We start from the raw sequence: 27819 nt of genomic DNA, 5'->3' as shown, positions 1-27819 counted from the left end.
ACATAAAAAAAACACTTTAACGATTTTAAATCGTAACCTTCATTACAGCCAGGCCCAATACAAGATCGAAGCTTCCTTACTCATTACTTCAATTTAATTAACAAATATGGAAAAATGTTAAGGCATTGGTACATAATATTAAGTATTTACCAAGCACCCAAAGAATGAAACAATTGTAATCTGGAAAAATATTTCAAACTTTGAGACGGAATTAGGAATATAATATTGTATAAGAAAATTGTATGTAACACAATATTAATCGGCCCTCCCTTCCCCCCAAGCCCCAGCCCCCCCGCAACCATAATTCAGCTATTAGCGCCGTTTGTCAGCAGGCCGCCGCGAGCTTCACTAATTGGACACACCAATGCATAGGAATGGAAGTTGCGAAACCTATCTAATTTAGAGATTAGAGAAAAACTTTGTCTAATTTCTGATCTAAATGCGATGTTACCAGAGATAAGTAAATCCATTTACTTATCTCTGGATGTTACCTTAAAGTTTAGCTCGAATGCTGTTTTCGAGATATGTTTATCTCGTCATTGTTAACTATGGTTTGAATTTTCTTAAGGTAAACAAACGAATATAAACAATGCCGACATGTGCACGGTGATGTGTACTTGGGATGGCAATATGATGGTTCGATATTTTGCGTGCCATTAATACGTTTTTTTACTCAATTGCCTGTATTATATTGGGCACTATTTGTACAGAATTTGGTACATATTTGTAAGTGTTGTGTGGTATTAAATCAAATTGTAGTACAATATTTGACTTGATTTTCGTAATAATGGGTAAACGTTATTACTGTGATTATTGTGATCGCTCGTTCGTTGATGGTCTTGATGCAAGAAAGAAACATTTAAAGGGATATATGCATGCAAGATTGAGGAAGGAGTACTACGAATCTATTAGAGGTATGTGTTAATTGTTTTAATGCCAAGTAAATTAAAATAAAAGGTTATATATATATATATATATATATATATATATATATATATATATATATATACATTAGTCAATACAAGTACAAGGCCCATTCTACAATGGTGCGGAAACCGAGGAGCAGCACCTAAACGGAGACTGATCTTACGTAACATTTCACTATCGTGTCTGCTTCTTTCCCAATGCATGGAAAAGTAACTTTTTAAAATATATATTATGGTCTCCAGCGGAAAGCCAATGAACAAGGCTTGAAGAATAGAGAATTATTGATAAATGCACTGAAATACTACTTGATGAGTATTTACAAATCTAAAGCAGTCTGTCGGTTAAGGGGTCGAGCGATACAATTTTCATGGAAAGTAAGGGTTACTGGAAATTATATGGATACATTATATGAATACATACATACAACGTAACAAATGACAACCAATGAGATTGAATTTTAAGGTTATGAAATATAAATTTAATTTAAAAAAATGTAATTTTAAAAATAATGAAGCTTTGAAATCATATCAAGAACAGAATTTACATATATAATAATAAACGTCATAAAGTAATAATATGTAAGTAGTAGGCATATGTTTAAACAATTTTAAACATATTTAGAACAAACATGGCTACCACCGCAGCCAAGTACTCTGTTTCTATTGGTCTCACGGAAGAGCTCAGCATTGCCGAGCTCATCCATACGGGTCTGTCTCTGTCTGCGTGCTATTGTAGAAACTTTGTTTCGTAAGATCTGTCTTCGTTTATTTGATCCTTCTCCCGTATCTTTGTAGAATGGGCCTAATAGGTAGAGATAGTAGTCTAGGTCACGATTTTATAACAATACTGATCACGCAACAACGAGGCGTTGCTTACGTCATTACCACCCCTACATTCTTACAGGAAAAACTATAAACACACTATTTTTCAAGTATTCCATTTCATTATTTGAATATAATACTTTTTTGGTATCGTAAACTAGATTATAATTCCTCCTCCGCTGATTTTATACATTTTGTGATTCCAATTTTTTTCATATTAAAATAGGTAAATTATGTCTGTAGACTTTACAATTTATGGCATTATTGTGAAATATAACGGCATGCACTATTTATTAGAAAACTTTTGAGGAGGTCGATAGTTTTAGCAATTTCCAGTTATAAATTAGCAAGCTGTGGCTTAGTTTATCACGTTTTGGCTGCATATATCTAATATAATTCAAGTTGTTGGCCTCCACTTGCAAGTATGAATCTACCAACCACTGATGTGTCTATTTTACAGCGCTAATGATAGGTTAAAATTGATCGCAAATAGATGCTAAGGAAAATTTAATTGTAGCAATGCTAATGTTGTTGTGAACTGTATTTAGTTGAGCACCTTCATACGAATCATACTGCCAAAATTGTTGTCATTCTGGTGTATATTAAAACAAATCCACAGCAAGGAAGATTATTGAATGACTTGAGACATTAACATGCAGTGTAGTTTTTCAAGACGTTCTTCATTAAAAACAAATTTTTGTCAACATTTTTTATCATTTCATATATATTTATTTCAGAAATAATTTTCATTTGTACAATATTAAAAAAATTTTTTTTTTTAATGTCTTTAATGTGTATTAAAGTGTTTGTTGTATTCATCATTTTTTAACTGGTGCATTAGGCACCTTACAACTATCTAAACTTAATTAATATGCAACATAATTTCTAAATTTATTTAATATGTGGTGATAAATATTTGTAGATGCACGTACCATACTATCAGAGGAGTCTCTGAAGACTAGATGCAGAAGATTCCGAAACTCTGGCGAATGTCCGTTTGGAAACAACTGCAAGTATACTCACTTCTCACCTGAGGACTTGCAAGCCTTGGAGCAACAAGGTGAGTTGTGAACCAGTTGCGTGTTGTCTCGCATAACTACCAGGCAACAGCATTTCACTGTCTTGACTTGATTAAATTATAGTTTAGATGCTTCTGCAAAAAAAAAAACCCCTTCAATTTGTTTTTGTTTTTCTTACTGTTGCGGTGGTTATTTTGAGACAGGACAGCAAGTTTATTACATTTAGATGATTATTTTCAAAATGCCAATAGGTGAAGTGGTATATTCACGTTACTAGTATATATCATTAAGGCCTGGTTATCGATATGTGTATCTGTTTTGCTCGTGAATTATTTTAGGCCTTACTCTTTTGAAATTTAGATTTGGATTTAAGAAAAAGTGCATTCAGCCCATCACTGGGTAAAAAGACGTCAATCGTAGCAGGGTCACCACGGGATTACACGTGCGACAGACAGTGTGCAGTTTTGCAAGGGGAGCCTCTGTGAAACACTAACATGCAAGACGAACTTCCTTCTCCTTGGTGTCTAGCGAAGCATCCTTCTATTGCGATCGTTAGTGAGCATCCCGCATCCTGCATCCCGCATAAAAGAAATAAATAATATTTACCTGTAAGCAACATGTGGTGTCATCTGTTGACAATAATCGACACTTCTTTGAACAGATTATTTTGCATGGGATAAATTAACTCTCACCACTGAATGGTGCTATTGTAGTCAGTTAAGAGTCATGTATGTTTCGTAGCCACGTGGTCTTTTAGCCATGCAGACTCGTAACCATGTGATCTGGATGCTTCGTAGTTCTATAGCCTCGCGATCACGCAACCTTGAAGACTACATTTCGATTTTAATTTTTCAGCGTGTGGTTTGTGAATGGTAGAGCACCGGGTCATGCTTGCAGTGCTGGAAGAAGAGCGTGCGAAGCGGGAGGAGAGAGCGAGGCGGCTGGAGAGCAACGTGCCCACGGTGGTGTCGTGGCTCAAGAACCGCAGCAAGGCCGCAGTGCGCGGGGAGGACGGAGCGGGCGACGCGGGCACGGTGGCGTGGGACCTGCCCGCGGAGCTGCGGGACAGGACCGACCTGCCCCCGTCGCTGCAGCCCCTCCTGCTGCACCACTTCTCCGACGTGGCCTTCGGCTCCTGGGGCTAGCTCCCGCCCGCGGGGCTGCGGGACAGGACCGACCTGCCCCCGTCACTGCAGCCCCTCCTGCTCTGCCACTTCTCCGACGTGGCCTTCGGCTCCTGGGGCTAGCTCCCGCCCGCGGGAGCTAGCTTTGCCGACTGCAACGCTTTCCGCTAGCGAAACCTCTGCTTATGATGTGGCAACTTGGATAAAATAATTATGTAACTGGTGTGTCGGAGATAATCAATAACTTTTTTTGGTTTTGATTTTAATGTTTCAAAATTTCACACTCAAGAATATTTGGCTACATGTTATTGTCTGGATTTTCTTCAAGAGCTTATAATTATTTGTAAGTGCTATGGAATTAGAGGTAATCATTGTTTTCTTGTATGGTATTGCTGAATTTAATTTGTTTTTTTTTTTTTTTCAGTTTTTTTTTTACTTTTTTTTTAACCTAATTCATTAATTTTTTTTATTCAGTAATTCATTGTGTCGAACCTCCTATGATTATGATAGGTACTTATAATCCTACGGAACAAGTAATTTGTACATGAACCAGTGTAATATTTACAGTTTACATATCCAAAAGCATACTAAAATCAAAGTGAGACATTGAGAAACTAAACTAATATACATTTACTTTTAAAAAAAATTATATATATTTCCATTTATTTTGTATAAATTATAATATATATATGTTAAAATTGTATTCATATTTAACATTAACAGAATACATATATTATGGACTGTGTCAATTAAGCAGAACTTAAGCTATTGATATTGCTCCAGTATATGGAGGAAACCTTATATCATCCTTTAAGCCTTCTCCATGTTCCAATACCTACATTAACAACTAATTATCCACATTCAGTGGTAGTTTCCCTCTTTTCTGCAGCATATTTCATGAACTCTTATAAACTGTAGAATTATGATATAAAAGTATATTTTTAGTTGTATATTTATACTTGCCAATGTTGTCTATTTCCATTATTTTATACAGTAAAGTATTAAAAAGTATTCGACCAATATGTTGGAGCCCTGTTTGAAACTGAGTAGTGGTGTGTTGAGGTGGTCTTAGTTTACAATGGTTGATATCTTTATTTTGAATTTATTTTGATGTCCTGTTGATGTATTTTTTTTTTAAATGAAAAATTCCTAAATTTTTAAATTTTGGTCTGTGGCTGGATAATTTTGTGATTTTAGTATGGTGGTGTTCGCATTATAATTTCCCAAAATTTCAATTTGGTATGGCATAGTGGAGTAGAAGTATGCTTGATGTACAGTTTTATTTTGGTTTTAAAATTAACTTATTACACAAGATACCTCAAGACATAGCAGACTGAACTTATTTTTTTTTGAAACAAAAGTAACGTGCTCTGTAAATTTTAATCAATATAGATCTAAAAAATATTATTGATGAGACTTGTGTAACATTTCCATCAATTTGAATTTTAACCTGTGTATTTTCTACTTTTATTAATATTTCTAAACATAAATATTTAGTTTTGGGTAGTTGAAGACAATTTTGTTAAGTGGAAACCAATTTTTGTTCTGGTCAGTGGCTATATTAGTTTTCTCCTGAATGATTTCTGTACTTTCCCGATTTGAAATAAATGATGTTTGTCATTTGCAAATAAACTAATCTTATCTTGATAAATTTTTATAAGTAAGTCTGTTATACAAATTAAGAACAGTTATGAGCCTAGATTATCTACCCTGTGGTATTTATGTCACAAAGTTAAAAATCGTTAGTGTGTGTGAAGATGTATTAAATTGATTTGGTTTAAAAAAACCTGTTGTTTGATCTTGCTTCTCTTATTAGTTCAAAATTTTACATTTTATAACGTTGGTACATTTTTCTAACACATAAAAATGTTCAGATACCTTTTTTATTTTTATGAGTAAATCTGGCTAGACATGCTTAGCATATTTTTTTATATTTTAATAGTTTACAATTATACAATACATTTTTAGGTTTTTTAATTGTATACTTTTATATGAACTACTCTGAAAAATAAAACCAACAAAAAAATCCGAAGTGCATATTCCATTGAATTGATGATGCAAATGTAAACCTGCCCACGTAGTAGGTATTTAGAAAAATTTTGATATTTTTGATACTAATGTTTGAAAATTAAAGGAACGTGATGACCTGCATAAAAGTGCTTTTAATCATCTCTCATTATTGTGTGTATATGCAGTAACTTGGGGACATGGTCAAATGCTTATTGGACTTAATTGAGTTATTTCTGATATCAGTATCTGAAAATCTTGGCTCCCAATGAACCTCCACTTAAAAATAATAATCACATGCTGTGGATTAACTTACAATTTGAGATCTTATGCCTTGTGTTTATTTAAACTCGCTAATGAGGCCAGCAGCGTATCAAATACTTTGACGTGTATTGCTATTCATAATAAGTTTCCCACACACTGGACCAAAGTGCTCGTTAATAGTGAGATTAGATAAGGCTTATTGGTTGTTTAATCTGCTTCCTTCCCGCGTTGTACTACAATCCTTTTGTGCTGCATCGTGATTACTATATTTTGGTCGCAACACAGAGCGCTATTGTTGTTCCTCGGGCCGGTCGCTGCCTTCCCTAGCCGACTGCGTTCCTCGTCGGTCAGCGAGTTTCTGCGGCAGGATCTGGGCTCGGGGACAGGATGTGGACCAGGCTGTCCCTCCTGGGGACGCTGCTCGCGGCTGTTGTTGCGCTGCAGGCCCGGGAGGCGAGGTTCGACAGGTTCCAGGTGTTCCGATCGCTGCCCGCCAGCCAGCAGCAGTTGGACGCGCTCAGGAACTTGGAGCTGGCCAAGACGGAGGTGAGGACCGTTGCGTTGAGGGCTTGAGCAATGGCAAGCTACTGGAATTGCATCCCGGAGCACCTGGCGTCGGTGTTTTAATGTTTCCCAAAATTACTTCCAGGTCAAATGCAGGATGGTTCATTACTACAGGCTGTTGCGAATTCCTTACTCAACGCCCTTGTGTCGTGTCATTGCGTGATATCTAGGGACGAGATCACATGGAGAATTGCGATACAACAGAAATAACGCCACTAAGCATGTAAATGCAACATATAACAACAAAATGCAATTTAATGCTCAGAAATGTAACTAAATACATGGAATCAATCAGCAGTTTGACAAAACTTGACCCAAACCACAAAAAATATTATCTGTTATGGTAAATTCATTGAATTCAATTTATTTAGGATGTATTTTGTACCAAAATGTATGAACTAAATGGATTTGGAAAAAAATCTTTTATTTGATCTTGCTTCTCTTATTAGTTCAAAATTTTACATTTTTAACGTTGGCACATATTTCAAACACACAAAAATTTGCAGATACCTTTTTTTATTTTTCTGAGTTAATCTGACTGCACATGTTTATTACAAATGATTTTATTAAGTGCATCATGTGATAGTAAAATGAGATTACTGTGGTGAAATAAGTATTAGTTTCATATTTGTTGACTATGAATATTTGTTGAATGTTTTTATGAATAAACAAACTGTATAAAAATAAAAACAATAACACTGAAAACTCCTCTCAAAAATGAAATTGACTTAAAATGAAAACCATAAAATCTTGTCCCTCGTGATACCATCTTTAATGATCTCTTCAATAAGATATAAAGCCCAACACGGTTGGTCCAAAACCAAACACACTGATATTTGACTACATCAGAATGTTTGGATTTGCTATATACACCTGCCTCTATGGAGTTATCTGGAAAAAAAAAAGAGCACTTCCTGAACATATTACTTGTGTCCCATGCTGTTGGTTCACTGTTCGTCGGTATTCAACTGGTATGCCCATGCGGACAAGACATTTAGAGTTGGTTAACTTAAACTGTGGTTAAGAAGAGAAGGCAATGACTATACGTGATATAAATAACACTGAAAATCTATCAATACACCATCTATGGATGTAATGATAAAATGCAAGTTAATACCAAACCATGTAGCACAAATGTAACTACAGTCATAAAATTACACCTCATTTTAACAAAACTTAGCTGGAAATATAAAAAAACGTAAAAACCATGAACTATGAATTGAATTCAATGAATGTTATTTATTCAACATGAAGTTGGTATCAAAATGAATTGGCCAAACAGATACTGCTTGGTACACTTTTGCAACACACAAATGTTTGCTGATTTATTTTCATTGTTCTTTGTAGTTCTGTTTTAGGTGTGCCTATTATATATCATTTCACTGTTAAAAAAAAATCAATATCACAGTCAAAATTATGCTATTTTGGTTAAGTAACTATCAATAAACATTTTAGTACCACACATAATGAATAATACACAGTATAGGAATAAACAGTATCCACGAAAATAAAAACGATAATGCAGAGAGCTATTTTATCAATGAACGTGGCTTCAGAATAACAACAAAAACTTGTTTGTAACTAAGAGATGTAAGATAATATGCTACTTATGGCCGTCAAGAGAAACCAAGTGTCCCGGGGCAAATAATTTTGTCAAGCCCCTCCCTATTGTTTAATGTACAGCTTTCCAAGCCCTACAATTAAAAAAAAAAAAAAAAAAAAATTCCAAAGACGCAAAATATTACTGCGGCCATAACTGTGAGCGTAATCTTAGCGTATCACAACACTTGTAGTACTTCTTTTCTATGAATAATATTTACAATAGACTTGTAATTTTGGTCTTGTCAGGGTAACCCCGAGTTTTAAAAAATTTTGAAATTCAGCTGGGGTTCTCCTTGGTGCTCAGCCCCCGGAGATTACCCCCCCCCCCCCCTCCCCCCCTCCCTATTTCTTTCTTGGCCATCCTCGATGGCCCTGGCCATTATCGTTACTTCTCCAAAATCACACGCTAACTCAACTGTCTTGTAAGTTTTGTTTTCGCGAGGTGAGGTCTCGCGGTGCAGTGTCTCTTGGCGTGCCGCAGCTCAGCTTCTGGCGCAGCGCGAGCCGTTTGGGCGCCCCAGTGGACGTCATGGTCCCGCCCAGGCACGTCAAGTCCTTCAAGAGGTACCTCAAGCGGCTCGACATAGCCCCCACCCTGCTCATCAAGAACGTTCAACGGTAAACTCACAACCGATCTTTTTGGCATGCGATATCCCTTCTCAGTCGCACCTGTGTTTCCGTACCATGTGCGTCTCTGCCTGAGGACGGGAGCAGATAGCAGTTCCCGAAACGTCGCTTGTTTCTGTTTTCGTAAAACTGTTGTGTTTGTTTCATCTTTTCGTTTGGTCGTGTTTTTGTCTCGTTTCGACTGTTGTGCTGAATTTTTTTGGGTTCAATATTTTTGTGCTGTCATCATTTGTGGTTTTTTTTTTCCCGTTCTGTTAGTCCATTTTTCTTTGTTTTTCTTTGTTTGTTGACCACATTTCTGTTGTGGAGTATTGTGTGGCGTTAAATCCTGACAACAGCAATTTTTTGCTTAATTTGTGTTTTTTTTTTGTAGTTTTCTTCTACAGACATACATGTGCTAAGCAATGTCGTATGTCCAAAAGCCTACATCAAGATATCCCAGTAAAACACTCAGATCAGCTGCTAATCTACACATTTAAGGGCTCGGCCTACTGGGATATACACTGCGTGCAGAGCTTCAGAAAATTTTTTTTTTGATACCTGCACAATATCCAAGTTTCCTGATTTTGTTTTAAACTTTTTTTTTATAGGAGGTTTAAAAGGGTTGAATCGTGTTTTTTTTTCCAGAATAATTTTTTAGGCACAAAACATCTGATACCGATTCTTAAAAGTTTTCAAGGGCCTTGCATTACACCTTTTTCTTCATTTCTCTGCTATCTGATAGTTGTCGAATGCCTGACGAGAACACTGCGCGTCATTTCAGAGCCTTGCGCTTAGAGGTGTTACCTCCCTAGATGCACCAGCGAGTATCGTGCTTATCATCCCGCCTCACTGACACAGATACACTCCTGACTAGGCGAGTCCCTTAATTATTTGCAGATTTGTGTCAGTATCAATCTTTACATCTAAGTAAAAAAAAAATCTTTGTGTAAATACAAATAGTCAGAAGTTATTTTTTGGGAAGTTTATAAATTTAGGATATTTTTAGATTCTAAGAAATCATATTTCTAAAAGCAGTATGTTGTTTTAAAATGAATTATCACTAAAGTCTTAATAAAAGTATTTGTAGAAATGTCATTTATAACTTTTTATTCAGTGGGAGTAGGAGGTTAATTAGTTACTGGTGTTCATGGGAAAATTTCAAATTGAATTCTTTAATGCCTATTGTCTTGAAGATGTCATGACATGTGTGTGTATTACTTTCCAGGTTAATTGATCAGCAAAAGGCAAGATATATCCATAAGTCATCAACATTTGGCTGGAATCAGTATCATCGACTTGATGATGTGAGTAGTATGGACCACTTATAAAAACAGCATGAAAGATCTTAAATTCATTTGAGAAGTGTGTGATACACATAGAATTAAGTCATAAGTAAGTAAAGCACATCACCTGACTGTAGCAAAGAAATGGTTTAGTGAAAGGTATCGTAAATGGTTGGTTAACGATTCTGGAAAGAAAAAAAAAATCTTTGGCAATTAAAACCACGTCTTGTAAGTATATCGTTAAGGGTAAAACGGTAGAGACAGAGAGACACAAAGAAGAAAATTTTATAATGATTTTAACAATAAATATTACTCACTGTTAAAATATTCCATAAAGAAAAAACTGTGCATGTTTATCCAAACAATTCTGCCATTTGGAACACACCAAATCTCTGAATGAAATATGAAATTCATAACAGGTAGCGCTATCTATGCGGGAAATGCAGGTACTGTCTCAACAGCGCTATCTACGCTGCTGGTTGAACAAGGAGAAACGTGAGCATGCTGATAGCAAGTACTAAATTCAAGGCATTCACACATGAACTGTATACGATACCTACATCTATTTTCTGAATCAAGCGCATGCACACACACACTCTGTCTCATTCTTTTGTTTATCTATCTCTCGGTTATATATTTTTTTTTCCAGGGGACAATCATAGCATAAAGTGGAGAACGAAAACGAGCTTAGCAATGTGTACCGTATATAGCATAGTGCTCTCTTTATATCTTTTTGGCCTATTCTCTGTCCTTTTAGTGTCAGAAATGTTTCCAAACAATGTTTCACAAAAACGTTGCATTAAAATTTGGCCTTGGAAATTTTAATTGAATTGTACCCATAAAAATTTTACTTTAAAAAAAAATACACACACACATGCACACGCACGCGTGCACACACGCACACTTTTTAAACCTTGACATACAAGAACAGCTTCTGCCGTTTTGTATCGGCACTAGTGATGGGCAGAACGGTTCTTTTGACCGAATCGGTTCTTTTGGATCAGTTCGGTGAAATGATTCGTTCAGAACGATTCGTTTATCTCGGTCAATTCGTTCTTTTCTGTGTATGGGATCTGGCTCTTTTATCAGGTGTCGTAACTCGTTCATCCTTTAGAGTATTAGGTACGTGTTTTTGTATTTGAACATTGCTTTCCGTAGCCAGTGAATCACAGTTGCGTATATGAAACAAGATTATTTATATTTTATTACTTTTTAAGTTACAAATATTAATATATAGGCTATTTACACTCTAGTGACAGTAAAATGTTTACATGTAGACCAACACATTTAGAGAAAAAAAGACAAAAATTTAATACTACTACTGCGATTCAGTATGAAGAGAAAAAATGATGTACATTAATTAACCCAAAAATGGTAAGTGTGAACATTTGTAGTTACTTTCCCTGTTATTTTTAATTCATACGGTTTTTTTTTAGTTTTTTATTTCCAAATTTGTGTATGTGAATGTGAAAAAGCAAATTTAAACCACTACTTAACAGTTGACATTTTCAGGTATAGATACTTTTCATGTTACCCTATTTTATTTGATCAGTTATCGTTTGCTCTTGTGAACATGCGCACGCTGTGATTACTAATTCTTCAGACTCCTGACGTCATGAATCATTTCACGAACGAATCAGACCGGACGCGTGGCCGGTTCTCTCATCTCGTTCTCTCGTTCTCTCCGCGTTTTCGTTCTTCCGAATCTTTCAAGGTACCGGCTCTCAAAGAGCCGGTTCTTTACATCACGAACGAATCGCAAGATTTCGTTCTCTCAAAGATTCATTCTTTTTGAACGAATCGTTCACGAACGACCCATCACTAATCGGCACAGCTCTACAAATAACCTCTGTTTACCACCTGTGAAGAAGTTTTATTTTAAACAATTCAATAATTCATGTAAACTATTAAATAAAAAAAAATAGAGAACACAATTATTGTTCACAATGGAACGAACATGGCGTTGAAACTCTGCCAAGAGTTTTATGTTTGTCTTACTCTCCACTCTGTTCATTATTCACCACCCAACTTTTTTTTTCTAAACAAGTGCCATCGAGCAATATTTGTTACATACGTTACGTTAACTCCGTTACCTACTCACTTCCGTTAGCCTGTGATTCTGATATTGCTCTACCAGCTGTAAAAAAGTTTCACTGCAAAAAGTTTTTTTTGCTGAAAAATGAACTTAAAAAGGTTACTTTTATATCCTGCTAAATTTTAACTTTAATAACTTAATGTTACTGTGTAACTTTCGGGAAAGTTAAAAATTAAGATTTCAAACCGTTCTTACCAAACTTTGTCAGTACCTGTCTAGTGCCAATACGAGTCTGAAATGCCCATCTCCTGCAATGATAACATTGTTTGTTAAACATAACACTACAATTCCGTCTTCTGCACATCTTGAGCACCTGTTTAGTGTTAAAGGAAAGGGAAATTATCAGATGAGCATTTTGAAAAAAAATAGCTGTTAAGTTCCAAAAGAAAGGGAACAAATGACATGGTTATATTTAGTTATGGAAAATAATTGCAGAATACATATTTGTATATTATAATATTAAAATAAAGTTATTTCTTGTAAAAAAAAACCTCATGATATTTTAGAATATATCAAGTGTTGAAAATAATTTTTTTTTAAATTTATTAATACATACATACATTCTACAATTTTCACTTCAGTAACTAGGGTTGTTGCACCATAATCTTCAACTGTTAATTATTGTATTTTAAAAAGGGCATGAATTTGTTTAGCTTTAACTTAAATTAATTTTCACATTAACTTAACTTTAAAAAGGTACTTATCAGTTACCTATATATATCACTGTCTTAACTAAGTTAGAAATTTCACAACGATAACTTAAATATAACTGGTTACTTTTAAAGGGTAAATTGTACAAGTCTGCTTTTTTACAGCGAGATGTTGATGTGTCAATATAACGCCATTAACGTTTTGAACTCAGAAAAACTCGATCCAGCTAGGCATCTAGATTGTAACTCTTCAAACTTTCATTGACTAGTAAATTGAAAGTTAATTAGCAGAGAATTAGGGAGTAAATAAATCAGTCCAACTTCATTTTATAAGATGAGAAGTGTGAACATTATTGAAAGCTTTCATTACCATCTAAATACATGTCAGTAATTGGTTAGCACCCAACCATGGAATTGCTCTGATTGCCAGATTTATTTGTGGCTGGACACATTATCGGAGAAATACCCGGATGTCGTGACAGTCATCAGCGCAGGTCGTAGCTACGAGGGGAGAGACATCAAGGGTGTCAAAGTCTCCTACAGGACCAACAATTCTGCTATTTTCTTAGAGGCAGGTACGTACTTACTGTTAGTATCACCAGGGCGGGAAGATCGAGCAACTGCCTTTCCAGGGTTCCTGTTGCAGTCCTTTTATTACCCAACGACCCTTCATGTAACATTTTTGTCATTAAACTGTAGAGTCATATATTCATTATAATAGTGTGAAAGCAATTTATTTGAATTTTAACAAACGTAAAGTCATATTTTTTTTTTTGTTTTTGATGTTCATTTGTTATACTTTTAACATAATAAAATTAGCTAAAACCAAAATTAAGTCCCTGGTAGGTTTAAAAAATTGTTTTAAAGAGTTATTTTTCAAATTTTCTTTATTTTCACTTTCTAGACCTCTCTGTAGTAATCCCCTGCAAAATATTAGTCTCGCAAAAGTAGATGGTCCATGACCCTGCAAAGTATAGGGCCGCTGCAGATTATTAAAATTATTTATGGTAAGTACACTTGTTATTTGTTATTCTGTTAGGCTTCCAAGGGGTGGGACTTTACTGAGGCCTTGTTACCCAGCACTCTGCCGTGGTGAGCGCTGTGAGCGGTAGTGAAGTAGTGGTCCTTTTGTTACAATATTCCTTAGTTCTAGAGCCAAAGAGGGTTTAGAGTTTCACAATTATTTATTTTTCCATTTTTACAAATAAAATTATTTATTATATTTTTAACCTTTTACTTATTAGAAATATCTTTATCTGAAAACTAACAGTTTTTATCACCAAGATATCTAATTATGTCTGCCCGCCCACTTCTGCTTGAAATGCTAAATGCAGGCGCAGTTGTTGTCATGGAAGTCTCTGATCTATAAAGTTTATCGCTCATCTATGTAAGATATGTAATTACGTAGCAAGTCAGCTGATAAAGAGAGGTCTTTGAGAAACATAAAAACAATACCCAAACAATAACAGATTGGTTCTGAGACTCAGTTAGTTATTCAACAGAATCGGAGTCTGTTGAATACTTGATTTGAATGATAAAAGAAACTGGGAAGAGTGAGTGTGTCATCTGTATTGCAATCTGCAATTTTTTTTACTGTCCCCAAAACCACCTTATTAAGATGACTTGTACTTTGTTCGGGAACTACTATATCTAGGCAGAAGGGTGTTGTGCAAATACTGGTTTTTGATGCGAAGTGAATATGAAATCAAATGTTTAAAATTTTCACGAAATCAAGTTGAATTGCAAATACTTATTGTTCTTGGTGAAGCTGTATTACATTTATTTTACAAAATACATCATAAAAGTTAAAAAAAAATAATAATAATCATTTAACATTTGTAATGTTTGAACTAATTAAAGTGATTTACAAATTGGGGCATATATATATATATATATATATATATAAAATCATTCAATAAAAATTATAAAATAACAGTGCATATTCAGCATTCATAAAAGGAAATGGAGTGCCTTTTTTTTTTTAAGTAACCAACTTTATCCAAGCAAAACATATACAACAAAAAGTGTTTTTAAGCTTTGCAGCAAATGCAAAAGCATAACTTTGCTTCACAAAACCTAAGCTTCAAACGAAAGGAATAGCAAATACCCTGTCGCGGACAGTAGATAGGGTATCGGTTGGTTCGCCCGGTGGTAGCTCGGCACAGGTATTGCTGCACGGTGGCAGGAATCCACGCCCGGGAGTGGATCGCCCCCGCCACGGCCACGTACGTCCTGGACCAGCTGCTGACCAGCGAGGACCCCGGGGTGCGCGACATGGCCGAGGGCTTCGACTGGTACATCTTCCCCAGCGTCAACCCCGACGGCTACGAGTACACGCACACCACGGTAACGCTTTGCCAGCTCTCTCTCGTGGGGCGGGAAACTCAAGGAGTTGGAAAGATGCATTCAAAACCTGGGAAAACCTCGAAAATATTTCAGAACAAAACAGTATCAGTAATTTTTCATTTTGCATAGTATATACATAAATGTATTAAAACTGAATTATGTAAATATAAAATTACTGTGCTGTTAATAATCCATAAACTAATTTTTTTTTACTGACGTTATTTAAATGTAAAGGCTACAAACAGATGATCAAAGTTTGATCAAACAAAATTATGTTTTTTTTTTTTATTCACGACTGGCATGATTGTTTACAAATGATGAAAATGGTGACGGCGTAAACTGTACATAGGACAGGAAAACGTTTTTTATATCAGTTTTTTTAGTCACGTATGTTTGTTGGAATGTGTTTTGATAGTATGTAATGTCGCCTCTGTTATCTGGTCAGATATACTGAAGAGACAGAGGGAAAAATGTGAGAAAAGGAAAGCTCAGGGGAGTCAGTCGATGTAAGAGAGTGGGAATCCATTCCAGAGCTGCACTGCCTGTGCTGGGCTCGTGATACCTTGCTCGTTTACTCTGACGCTTCCTCCTATGATTGTATACTGACTTTACAAATGTAAGTTTTCCTAACACAACAACCATGCCAGTTGATCAGATACTGCGCTGTGATGTTTCAGCTGCAAGGTCAGTTCACTAGCATTTAAGATGTTTTCTCGGCTCAACCAAGCCCATTACTAGAGACAAGATTTTGTGGTTTCATTTTTAGGGCAATTTATTTTTAAAATAAGAGATTTTGGTGTTATTGTTAATATATTGTCTTTATTAATTAAAAAAGTGTAAAATTCAACAAATATGAAACTAAAATTATTCTTAATAGGCACCTATTCCTCCGTACTATTATGATTTTGATTGACTCCGTATGCTGTTATGCTATTATATAATAAAATCATTACTAATATGCATGTCTAGAACAGAACTACTCAGAAAAATAAAAATAAATCTGGAAATTTTTGTGTGTTTGAAACATGTGCTATCATTAATGTAAAAACATGTTAAACAATAAAACAATATAATTTTTTTTCCCAATGCATTTAGATCATACATTCTGGAATGAAATTCATGCTTGCATATATGTACGTTGATAAATAGTGAATAAATTATAAATAGTAAGTACACAAAAGTTTTTGTGTCAGTTTACTTTATGTATTTTGTGAATTTCAGAATCGGTTTTGGCGCAAGACGAGGAGTAATGGGACAGTGGAGGGATGCCACGGTGCAGATGCAAATAGGAATTTTGGGTTTCATTGGATGGGTAAGCTTGCATGTTTATGAAATTATGTCATATTCACAGTTAAAACTTGTGTGATCGAGAAATTGAACATATGTACGTATATATTTTTATTTATTGAATACCTAATTTTTTTAATTATATTTTTGTGTAATGGATTCACCAGCATTATGTTTTTTCCTTATTATTATTACTTCTGTAAGTGTTTTATCTCTTCCATTCCATCAATATTTCTTCATGCCTCATTTAATTACTCCATAAATTTCAGCATTCATCTTTCCTCACAGTAACCCTATTTCAAAGCTTTCTAAGTCCACCTTTCTATTTTCCAATTTTTTTTTTATTGTCTGTGATTCATTGCTGTTAAAATCTTGACTCCAAATTCACATGTAAACTATACACAGATTGGAATTGGACAGTTTAGAATTGTTCAATGTACTTTTATTAGTTTTCAGGTTCTGTGCATGATTGGTTGGCATATGAAAGATGACCATTCTAATGCAGACTTCTTACATTAAGTTATGTATGCTATATAGGACCTAGTATTTTAAATTTTTAGTGGTGGTATTCATGGTGCAAGGATGTAGTTTCAGGCATACAAGGCAAGGTCGGTTTTTCAGTTATGAAAATTAGAAAATAAATTGTCACCTTCGTAAAAGACCTAAGGATACTTGATCTTGAACATGGATGTTGCGTAACCTTACCTGGCCATAAGTAGTCTAAAAAATATTTTGATGGTATTTTATGCAGAAATGATGTGAGTGCTGAGATTGTCACTGTTTGTGAGTTGATGCATGTGCAAGAGTGCGTCTGGCAGGTTAATCAAACGAAGGTTGGAGTGAAGCTCGTTATTCTCACTGCCAGTTAAGGATCTAGGGATTGACAGCTGTGATGGAAGGAAAATATATTAATGTTTTGTGAGTTAACAGTCAGTTTGACAGCTGAAAAATGAGCAGTGCAACAGAAACATGAGCCTCACCGGTAGTGCAGTCTTGCCATCGACACATCACATAGACGAGATGCAGTTTCAAGCCAGACAAACTTGCATTCAATTTTCATCTTTTATATGCCATAAAAAATTGTACATTTTTTTTTAAAATGTCTGTATTTGTGTGTGTTGTGAGATTTTAACCAAGTTTGCTAATTGATGGTGTTTGTATTCACAAATATATTAACACCACATTGATACATTTTCATAATGGTTCTTTTCTTTACAAAATTTTCTAGTGATTTCCATATCTTACTTATATTGAGGAGGTTGATACTACTAACCATTCAGCAAATATAATGATGGTTATTTTAGCGAAACACTTTTGGGGTAGTGGGGGGAGGATGTGGCCCTGAGATGTTTGCTGACGTGAGTGTGTTGCCCAAGAGGAAGGCGCCAGCGACTATCCGTGCGACGACATATACGCGGGAGCCGGTCCGTTCTCGGAGCCGGAAGTCAGGCACCTGGCCGACTACATCACGTCCGTCAGCTCCAGAATAAAGATTTACCTTTCCTTCCACGCCTTCAGCCAGCTGTTGCTCATCCCCTACGGCTACTCCGGTGTGCGGGTCGCCAACTTCCCTCAGCTGGTGAGTTCTTCCAGCTCTCCTGATGTTCGGCACCATTTCGCTCGGCCCGTCGTAATGAACACTTTGCAAACCAAACTCATGTTCTTGTTTCTATCGGGAGAGAAAAAAAAAAGGCTTGTTTGATTTCTTGCAAATCTTATAAATTGCCATCTTGTAAATTTTTCATGTAGTGCTAATGAGTTTAATTTTATATGTTATTTATTTGATTTAGAATTAAATTAAGCATGAACATTATGTATATACATACTAATTAACTAGCAGCAGGGGCGAAGCCAGGGGGGGGGGGGGGTTTAGGGGTTCAAACACCCCCCCCCCCCCCCCCTAGCACCAAATCTTTAATTAATTTCTTATTCATCACTCAAACAAATTTCATATTAAAATTAATTAAATTTTTACCATTACAATATTTAAATTTTAGTACCAAAAACTGCTAAAATAGCACTATTTTACACCTTAAAATCCAAATTTCCCCGGGGGAGGACCCCCGGAACCCCCCACTTTAATACAGGGGGCCCATGCTTCTTAACACCCTCCATACTCAAATCCTGGCTACGCCACTGACTAGCAGTGAATACCTTAAGAGCCCTGCTTTCTTGAGCACAACACATATACTTGGTGTTGATGTTCAGAAAAAAAAACTATTGATTTGAAATCTGTTCAAGATATCAAAGTAGTGTTTGTTCACAGGAATAATTTATAAATATGCTGTGGGAATATTTTGTTTTAAAACTGTATTTTTTAGATGAGTGAAAATGGCTAGAACACATGTTTTCATGATAATTTTTAGACATGAAACACCAGGTAGAGATTCTTGTATCCTTCACATTATTTTGTGATGAGCGTAGCTGGGAGCTGTTAAAACTATTTGTAATTGTTATCAGTGCCTCAATGAGTTGAGTCTCTCTTGTCACACCTGCAAAGCGCTAAGTTGGTGTTGAGGCCAGAACTGTGTAATAAGACATCATTATCTAGTCAAGAGATGTTTCATTGTGTTTTGAGAGTTAGTAAATGTTTTTTTATTGATTCTAAATTATTGTTTGTTAAATGTCAGTTGTTTTTTCTCTGCAGATGGACATAGGCACAAAAACAATTGAGACACTAGCCAAAAGATACGGCACCGAGTATGAAGTTGGAAATATAGTTGACATATTGTGTGAGTATAAACTATTTATTCCTGAATTTTGTTTCTTATAATAGAAACTTTTTTTGTCTGATACCTGTTTTTTTTAATTATTATTTTTTTTAAGTTTTGGCTATATCATATTACAAAAAAAATTAGGAATGGATTGTATTTTGTACTGATAGGCACAGAGCCGTTAAAAGAAAAAACTCCAAAACATTTTTTGGGCAACAACTTGATACTCATTAAATATCATTAGTTGACAATCACAACCCTCTCTACATACGCGTGATGCCTTAATGATCGTGATCACTGAAGACTCCATATTCTCCTGGCTATCATACTTTACTACAGATCTACAGTTTACTAATCACTTTGCCATGAGTTTACTGGTCATGCGCTTGAAATGAATGTCAGAAGCTGTAATTTTTGTGGAGCGTGGAGTTAAGTTGGAACCATAAGAATGTCTTTTTTTTTGTTATTATTTTTCTCTTTCCCACATGTCCCCTCGGTGGACTTTAGCCAACCATTGTAACGCGATCAGAATACATCTGCATCTGTGAGTCCAGGGCTATTGAAAGAAACCAAGGGCCTCCCTCCTTCTTATTACCTAATGTACAACTTTTCAAACCCCAAGAATTAAAAAAAATTTAAGACTGGAAACACTACCATTTCCATAACTGTAAACATAACCTGTGTGTACCGCATAACTTTTCAGGTTTCCATTGAATTCTGTTAGCAGCAGTTGACTTGTAATTTTTGTCCTATCAGGTTAGGCTTGTGCATAAAAAAATATCTTGCCTGCCACCCCTCCCCCCTTCTTCTTTTCCTCCTCTCGATGGCCCTGCCAACAGCTTGTTTTTGCGTGTACAAAAACTAGCTGTAGTTACTAATACAAAATATTTGAAATGGAACGCTGATATCAAAATTGGCAGTCCTTGCTTTTCTCTCTTGATTTATGAAGTTGTTAACATTCAGTGGTTACCAATTTGGTTAATTTTCTCGACAATTTGCCACTTTTTTTTTACGATGACACCAACCATTTTTACACACTGCTCTAGAGACCTTTAGTGTTCGTTGTGATCATCTCATTCATGCAGCGTAAGTATGGAGCAGAAAAATAATTTGGGACTATATATTTCCCCTGCCCTTCCTCCTACCTGTACATGACATACATACAAGCACCAGATTGGTATTAACATAGTTTTGAGGCCTCGTCTATCTGTGGATCCCGCGGGATCCTCCTGTAGCATAAAACAATTATACAGGAGAGACTTGATTAACCGAGTTCACGTGTGTTGGGGCTACCTCAGATGCAAAATTTCGGATAACACGCATATATAAGAAAAATTTTTCCGGTTTTCAGTTGACCCAGTGGTATTTTTCCAGCTTTTCTTCATTTTAAATTCTTTCACATCACTCCGTGATTTGGCCAACCGGTAAACGGCATCTTTGAGTTCAATTTCCTTTAGGCTTTCGACAGCAAGTTAGGTCCTCAAGGGAATAACTCAACAGTCTTTTGCCGGTAGTGGAGCTTCAGGTCTGCTCGCGGAACCTCAGCTAATGGAGACTTGCGCTCGGCCTGACGCCTTCGGGAAGCGAGCGGAGTAACAGGCGGTTTGCCTAAACATGAATTCGTTACGGCGATTTGCCTAAAGTCATTACGCCTAAAGGCGTTTTGCCTAACGGCGGTTTGCCTAACGGTGTTTTCCCTAACAGAGTTCTGCCTGATGGCGATTTTCCTAACGGCGTTATGCCTAACAGCGTTTTGCCTAACTCCTATTTGACCAACGGCAATTTGCCTAACGGCGTTTTGCCTAACGGCGTTTTGCCTAAACTGCATTTTGCCTAAAATTAGGCACAAAACGACACATGCCCAGCGAGCGTGCCCCCTGTGACAGACGAGGCCAGCGGCAGCAGCCTGGACTGGGCCAAGGGCACGCTCGACATCCCGGTGACCTACGTGTACGAGCTGCGCGACACGGGCAGGTACGGCTTCCTGCTGCCCGCGGACCAGATCCTGCCCACCGGCGAGGAGACACTCGACTCGCTGGTCACCCTCGTCCGGGAGGCCAGGAAGGTCCTCTGAACGTCCCATGTGACTTCAGTTGAAAACTAAGGAAACAACAGATGCAGAGAAGTTAATTTACATAATTAATAAAACCTTCAATTCTTCATTTGAGATGAGATTCTATGGCTTTATTTTTTTCCTAACTTCATTTTAAAAAAAAAATGTTTTGTGTTATTGGTTTTATTTTATCTCATTTTATTTATTTACATAGACTACTGGGATAGCTCATTTTTCAACAAATATACCTACTACAGTAAAAAGTTTCTTAATACTTATTTCACCAAATTTTGAACCACAAGTATTGCATTTATTGAAGAAAAATAAAATTTAATTTGTAATACTTTTGTCTTGCTCAGATTTGCTCAAAACAATAGAAAAATTATCATAAAAACATTTGCATGTTTGAAAATGTACCAAAAACAATTACAAAAAAAAAAAAAGTATTGTGTAGAGTTCAATTAATGTATCTAATACATTTGCATAGTATATTTTGCTCAGACTTAATGCTAAAATAGTGATATTTAATGTTGTGTACAAAACATTAGATTTTTTTTAAATTGAATAAAAATTTGTTTGAATATTGCTAAATCAATGAAACTTACATTTTGTGCTACATGGTGTTTTAACTTGTATTATGATGTAATTACATTTAATCGAAACTCACCATGTAATCCTGTAGAGTAGATTGTTCTCCTTATCAAAAATTGTTTCAGCTAAAAGTTATAGATTATGATTAGGATGTTTACACTAAAATATAACAGATTTGTTAGAATACTTACTAAAAGACTTGTGATATTTTTTTCTCCTTCAACCCTTGTTACTTCCACTTCTTTCTGTAATGGTTGGTTATATAAAAATTTACTTTGGTTTAAAGTTTTAGATAATATTTATAAGGTTTAAAATAAATATTGTTACGAAGTTTAGACTGCCTGCCTTTCCTCCGTCCTGGGTTGTGGAGCCTCGTCAGATATCCCTCTCTTTCAGTGGTTGTAGCCTCTCTTGTCACCCGGTGACACCACCAGGTTGCAGTCGCCAGCTGCCTTTAATTGCACCAGCTGTTGCCCAGGTTGGGCCCGAAGCTATCACGAACATTGCACTCCACCTTCCAACGAAATTGATTGTTTCTTTCCTTTTCCTCTCTGTTCCTCCTTTCGCATCCACTCGATCACAAAGCATTTACCGTATTCCTGGCCCTTTTTCATCTCTTCTTGGTTCTTTTAAAACACTTCTGTGCTGCTCTTACTTTCTTCTTGTACCATCTTCATGACTTCTTGTTCTTTCGTCATCTCTTCTTCAATCTTCAATACTTTCTTGACCCATCTTCTTCACTTTTCTGCCTTTCTTCAGCTATTCTTGGCCCATATTCAGCTCTGCTTGGATCTTCTTCTCGGTGGTTCGGATCTCTTGGCTCTTCTTCACTGCTATCTGGTGCCTCTTGATCTCTTCTTGGTGCCTTTTCATTTTATTCTTCCCCTTTTCTTGGTAGCATTCACTCTTCGTGGACATACTAGACCCTGCTTGGTTTTTCTTTATTTTACTTTCCATTTTCCATTGCCTCCTGATTACTTTTCATCTCTTCCTGGGCAACCTACATCTCCTGTAGGCAATTATTCATCTCACTCTTCGTTTCTTCATGGCAGTTGTTCCTCTCACTCTTCGTCTCACTTTTTATTTCTTTCGAAAAGTTCTTCATGCTAGTCACTATTTCTTCCGGGGAAACCCTTATCTAATAGAGATCATCAAAGCTAACCTCTTCAGCAGCTATCTCTCTCTACCACTTTCACTAATTAAATAACCTAAATAATTAATAATTATTCCTACTACCTGATCTCAATTGTAACTTATTACCTAGCCTAAAATTCCATTCAAAACTAACATGACTATATTACTCTCAGAACTAATACTAACTACAGTTTTCAACACAATTATATTCTCAAATACCTAAATTATAATTTTTTTTAAAGTTCTAAAGCTGAATCCTAAATTTATTAATCAGGGCTATCCCACTTCTGACACCAAATGTTACGAGTGGGAAAACATGTTCATAAGGATAGCCCAATTAATTTTTATAGTTTTATTTACCACTAATATTTACGTTACTAATTAAATTACCACACCTAATGTCCGTTCACGAATCACTAAATATCTGTCAAGTCCACAGTTCTCACTCCGCACTGGAGCTAGGATGAACAGTGGTTCACCCCTTACCTTACACCTGTCCACACACACAGTCTTGCGCCACTCAGTCGCACTCACACCGTCCCATCGCTCCGCGTCGCACCGCTCGCAAAGGGGGGGGGGAGGGGGAATCTCTCCTCCTTGCCAAACTCACACCACTTGCTCGCCTGCTGGAACTCCTGCGGAGGCCAGCATCACCGCTTTTGTACCCTCGGCAGTCTTTCTGGAACAGACTGGAGTGGTTGTGACGTGTTGCGTCATCCCGGGTCGACCCAGCGCTCGAAGCATACAGAATAACGGCGCTTATTCACGCCACTACCTGCATAATTCCCAGGCCGCCAGGGGACAGATTAAAGCACCAAGGAAGGAGAGTGTGGGGGCCGAAGGAAGTAGGGGTGTGGCGAGGCTGGGCCGCTATAATCGCAGAAGGAATGCACGCACGTCAGTGGTCGTCCAGGGCTACCAGGCACAGGACACCTGACAAGGTACAGTCACGTACAAAGGATGGAATGGCAATCACAAGAGAGAAGTGACAGAGGAAGAAATTGTATTATATTTTCCAAATCCAGTACATTCATGATTAACATTTCAAAGTAATTAAAGATTGAATGTTACGCTGTGTGTTTGATAAAATGCAGCGGCTGCAACAGTGCTGTCGCCGGCTAGGAGCAAGTCGTAGATCGTGCAAGGGCCCGAAGGTGTTTCCCGAGTACTGCAGCACATGCGCCCTTGCCGCGGGTCCCGCCGAGGTGGCACCTGTCCCTTTTGATCATTCCCCATCCACAGAGGCTCTCTCTACAGCTTGCCAGCCCCATTCTGAGCCGATTCAGGCTCTCTCTAAGAGAGTGTGGTGATTGGTGGCTTGCTGCGAGCTCTCTTTCGGTTAAACCCACGCAGAGGAAGATGTCTGTGATGTGAGGCCAATGATAGAATGGAAACTGCCTCAAGAATAATTTGCCTTTAACATAAATAAAAAAAAAAAATTGGAAAGGGATTTGGGGGGGGGGGGGGGGGGGGGGCACTCGCCTCCAACAAAAGCAATCTGGGTTTGATTCCCAGTGGGATCGAACCTGAATATTTTGCATGTTTAAAATACGCTGGACGTTGCTGTGAGCCGAAGGTGTTTTTCAGGTTACTTCCGTTTTCCCCACCAATAAATTCTGTCAATGGTTTGTTCTCAACTTTATCATCCCTTACTGTTCCTTAATAGCCTGAATATTGATGAGACTCTAGACCATTCTATTATTCATTCATTCATTGCATGTGAGATTAAAGTAGAGGTCAAGAAACGGTTGATGAAGAAGTATTTTCGGTTTAGTGGCATGCAGGCTGAACACTGATTTTCAGTTGTGTGTGTAAAGATACTGTTTAAAATTTATTTTAATATTTGTAACATTTCTACACACTCCCGATAAATGCATCAGGGCTGCGTACTATGCCGTAATAACAAGATATTTCTACAAATAAATACGTAGTTTATCAGTATATATTCAATTTTTTATAAATATTTAAATTATTGAAATGATATCTCATAATGAAATCACAATTTCTGTGAACTGAAAATAATGTTAACTGGTTTCTTCTCATACATAAGATTGTTGAAGACTTAAATAAAATTCACTCACATACTAAATAACAATTAGTTTATTATTGAAATACATGCACCAAGTATCGTGAATATTTATAATGAGTTAATATTTAATTTTAGGGCGATGATTGCTATACAAAAATTTCTGTAACTTTAGCCATTTTTTATGTCAAGTTTAAAAATTTAATTAATATACATAGCTTTAAGTTAATTCGTCAAACAATTTTTTACATAATAGTTTGTACATGTAGACATATAATATAACAAATGACACATTTTCAATAATTTACAGATAATTTGAAATATATATGCCTGATAAAAAATTTTTTTGAAGGCAAAAAAAATATAAAAGGATTAGGGATTTATTTTGCTATAATTATTCCACAGTTAAATTTGTAGACCTACAAACAAAATGGCACTTATGTCTAATACACATATAATATTAAAAAATAACATTCAAAAAATTAAGTACAAATGCATACTACAAGACTAGTGTAGTCACTGAGGTATTTACATAAATTCAACATAATATTATACTAGCCAGTTACCAGCACCACCATGTGTGTTACAAAGCATATTACATTCCTCAATTTTTTATTTTACATTTTCAGGAACCATGTACGTACCATCCTCATTTTTCAAAGTACTGTATGCATGTCTTAATAATTTTTTCACAGCACATCCTTGGTTGGTGTGCATCACCATGATCTCAGTTACATCAAAATTGTGACAGGAACAGATGTTTAGATATAATTTTTTTTTAGAATTAGTTATAAATTTAAATTATTCATATATATATATATATATATATATATATATATATATATATATATACACACATACACACACACACACACACACACACACACACACACACACACATATATATATATATATATATATATATATATATATATATATATATAGATTACAAAATGTTTTTACTGTATTTATATTTTATGATGGTCTCAAAAGGAGCGGTATACAAAACTCCAGATGAATAGTTGCACGCAAATCAATGTGAATCTTACACTACTCGCATCAGCTTATCCCAACATTTTTTGACAGCCTGTTTATTATTAGGCACATTTGCATGTCCTGAACCGACACGCGAAGTTCTTTCTTTGCATGCTCGAAGCTGATTTGAGACGTAAGTATGCTGCGTCATTAGCAGCACAAGAAGCAGTTACCGTGCCAGAATTTTACATTTATGATATTCAATTAAGTTCAGGTTTTTAAAATATAGATGTATTCATACCTTACCCTAATACTGAAATTTTATGAAAACTACAATTTAAAACAAATTTAACTGGTAACTGCGCACAGCAGCCAAGTATTATTATTTTACTGAAACTGTGTTATTTTTGTGGTACAACAATGTGGTGTGTGTTGTGAACTATATCTGTTGCATTTTTGAAATTATTTGTTTAAAGAAAACATCTTGGTTTTAAGGCTTCTCTGCTTCATGCTTAGGGAAGCGTTTAACCATCGGTCGTGTCAGAGTAAACCAGTGATACTGTAGGTAGAGAAATTCCACTTTTCGAAATGTATCCGGCCAGAAAAGGAACGTGGGCGGAAAGAGAACGTGCTAACTCAACTGCTGTCCATGGACAGTGGGAGGTATGCTTGTTACCTAAATTTTCCGCCTAACCATGCACACACTAAATAATGTTGAACACCTGATTAGTAAAGAGTTACTGTTAGAAATTACATAGTTAAGCGTATGCTGGACGATCTGGGAGCAACGCTGTATGATGCTGTGTGTCTCTTGTCAAAGACCACTGAATAGCTAGGCAAGTCTAATTCTACGCAGTAATGCAACAATTTTCACGTTACTAATTGCTACTGCCAGCATTACAGTAAAAAGTACAGTAGAAACTCTGCAAGTAAGAATACATTCTTTACATAGTAAATCAGACTAGCACTCCCTTTCTTGCATCGCTTGCGCTGCGGATCAAAACTGTCGCTACCCAGTTTTTAGCGGCCCTGCTACCGTGGGACAGTCGTGACTGCTGCTCCTATGAAAGTTAGGCCACAATTGTTCTTGCGGGCCATTGCGAATGATGGTGCATGAGCACAGCTACTCTAATATGTACAGCGTGGAAGAGGGATTATAACACAGAATCAAATGCAAGACAAGCACTTTCCACATTGTCTAGGTTTCTATGCTAGTCAGTCCTCATTCTGAAAAGAAAGTTCTTAAACTTTTGTTGCGTTTTCACGATTATGTAATGTATTTTCATTTGCTTGTTTTAGAATCCTGATTTGAGGGTGTTTTTTAAGCTTAGTTGGGCCTGTGTGCATACAGCACACGTTTTGACTGGTTTTAGTCACAAAATGTGAGGAATCATTTGACAAAGCAGTAAACGTACTTAGAGTTTTCACGACTCATGATAGTGTTTTGCTGCCAGCTCTAAGATAAACACTGGTAGCATCATGGTAGGGGAATCCTTCTTTTCACAGACGAGAGAGCCAAACGCCAGATCGTGCATCTTCGGGTTTTTTTTGTTCATTGTAAATATTTTTAATGTAACTATACTTACCTAATATAACCAACCATCCACAATGTTTTAAAGTACCTATTTATAATGTAGCTAACCTATCCTAATCGACCGCAAAATTTAATGCCACACCGGTTTATACAATGAGATAGAACAGAAAAAAAAAGTGAGCATGAACTTCGGG

The 27819-nt window shown here is 36.3% G+C and overlaps 2 protein-coding genes across 3 annotated transcripts; both read left to right on the top strand.

Annotated features, from left to right (window-relative positions):
• The first annotated feature begins 387 nt into the window (after positions 1–387).
• LOC134534929 (zinc finger matrin-type protein 5-like) lies at positions 388–6321 on the top strand. The gene is made up of 3 exons (XM_063373653.1): positions 388–914; positions 2671–2808; positions 3665–6321. Exons 1-3 carry the CDS (start codon positions 788–790, stop codon positions 3910–3912), a joined length of 513 nt encoding a protein of 170 aa, XP_063229723.1. The 5' UTR covers positions 388–787; the 3' UTR covers positions 3913–6321.
• Positions 6322–6414: 93 nt separating this feature from the next.
• LOC134534928 (zinc carboxypeptidase-like) lies at positions 6415–21479 on the top strand. 2 transcript variants are annotated; one of them, XM_063373652.1, is made up of 9 exons: positions 6415–6708; positions 8810–8946; positions 10163–10241; positions 13396–13540; positions 15151–15311; positions 16533–16623; positions 17975–18177; positions 19246–19330; positions 21199–21479. In XM_063373652.1, exons 1-9 carry the CDS (start codon positions 6550–6552, stop codon positions 21384–21386), a joined length of 1248 nt encoding a protein of 415 aa, XP_063229722.1. In that variant the 5' UTR covers positions 6415–6549; the 3' UTR covers positions 21387–21479. The 2 variants fall into 2 exon arrangements, with proteins under 2 accessions (XP_063229722.1, XP_063229721.1); XM_063373651.1 differs by having other exon boundaries at positions 6446–6708; positions 15121–15311.
• The last annotated feature ends 6340 nt before the right edge of the window (positions 21480–27819 follow it).

This window comes from Bacillus rossius, chromosome 8 (assembly GCF_032445375.1).
Source record: "Bacillus rossius redtenbacheri isolate Brsri chromosome 8, Brsri_v3, whole genome shotgun sequence".
Taxonomy (NCBI): domain Eukaryota; kingdom Metazoa; phylum Arthropoda; class Insecta; order Phasmatodea; family Bacillidae; genus Bacillus; species Bacillus rossius.
Note: the sequence above shows the minus strand (reverse complement) of the source record. Positions and strands in the feature narration are given on the sequence as shown.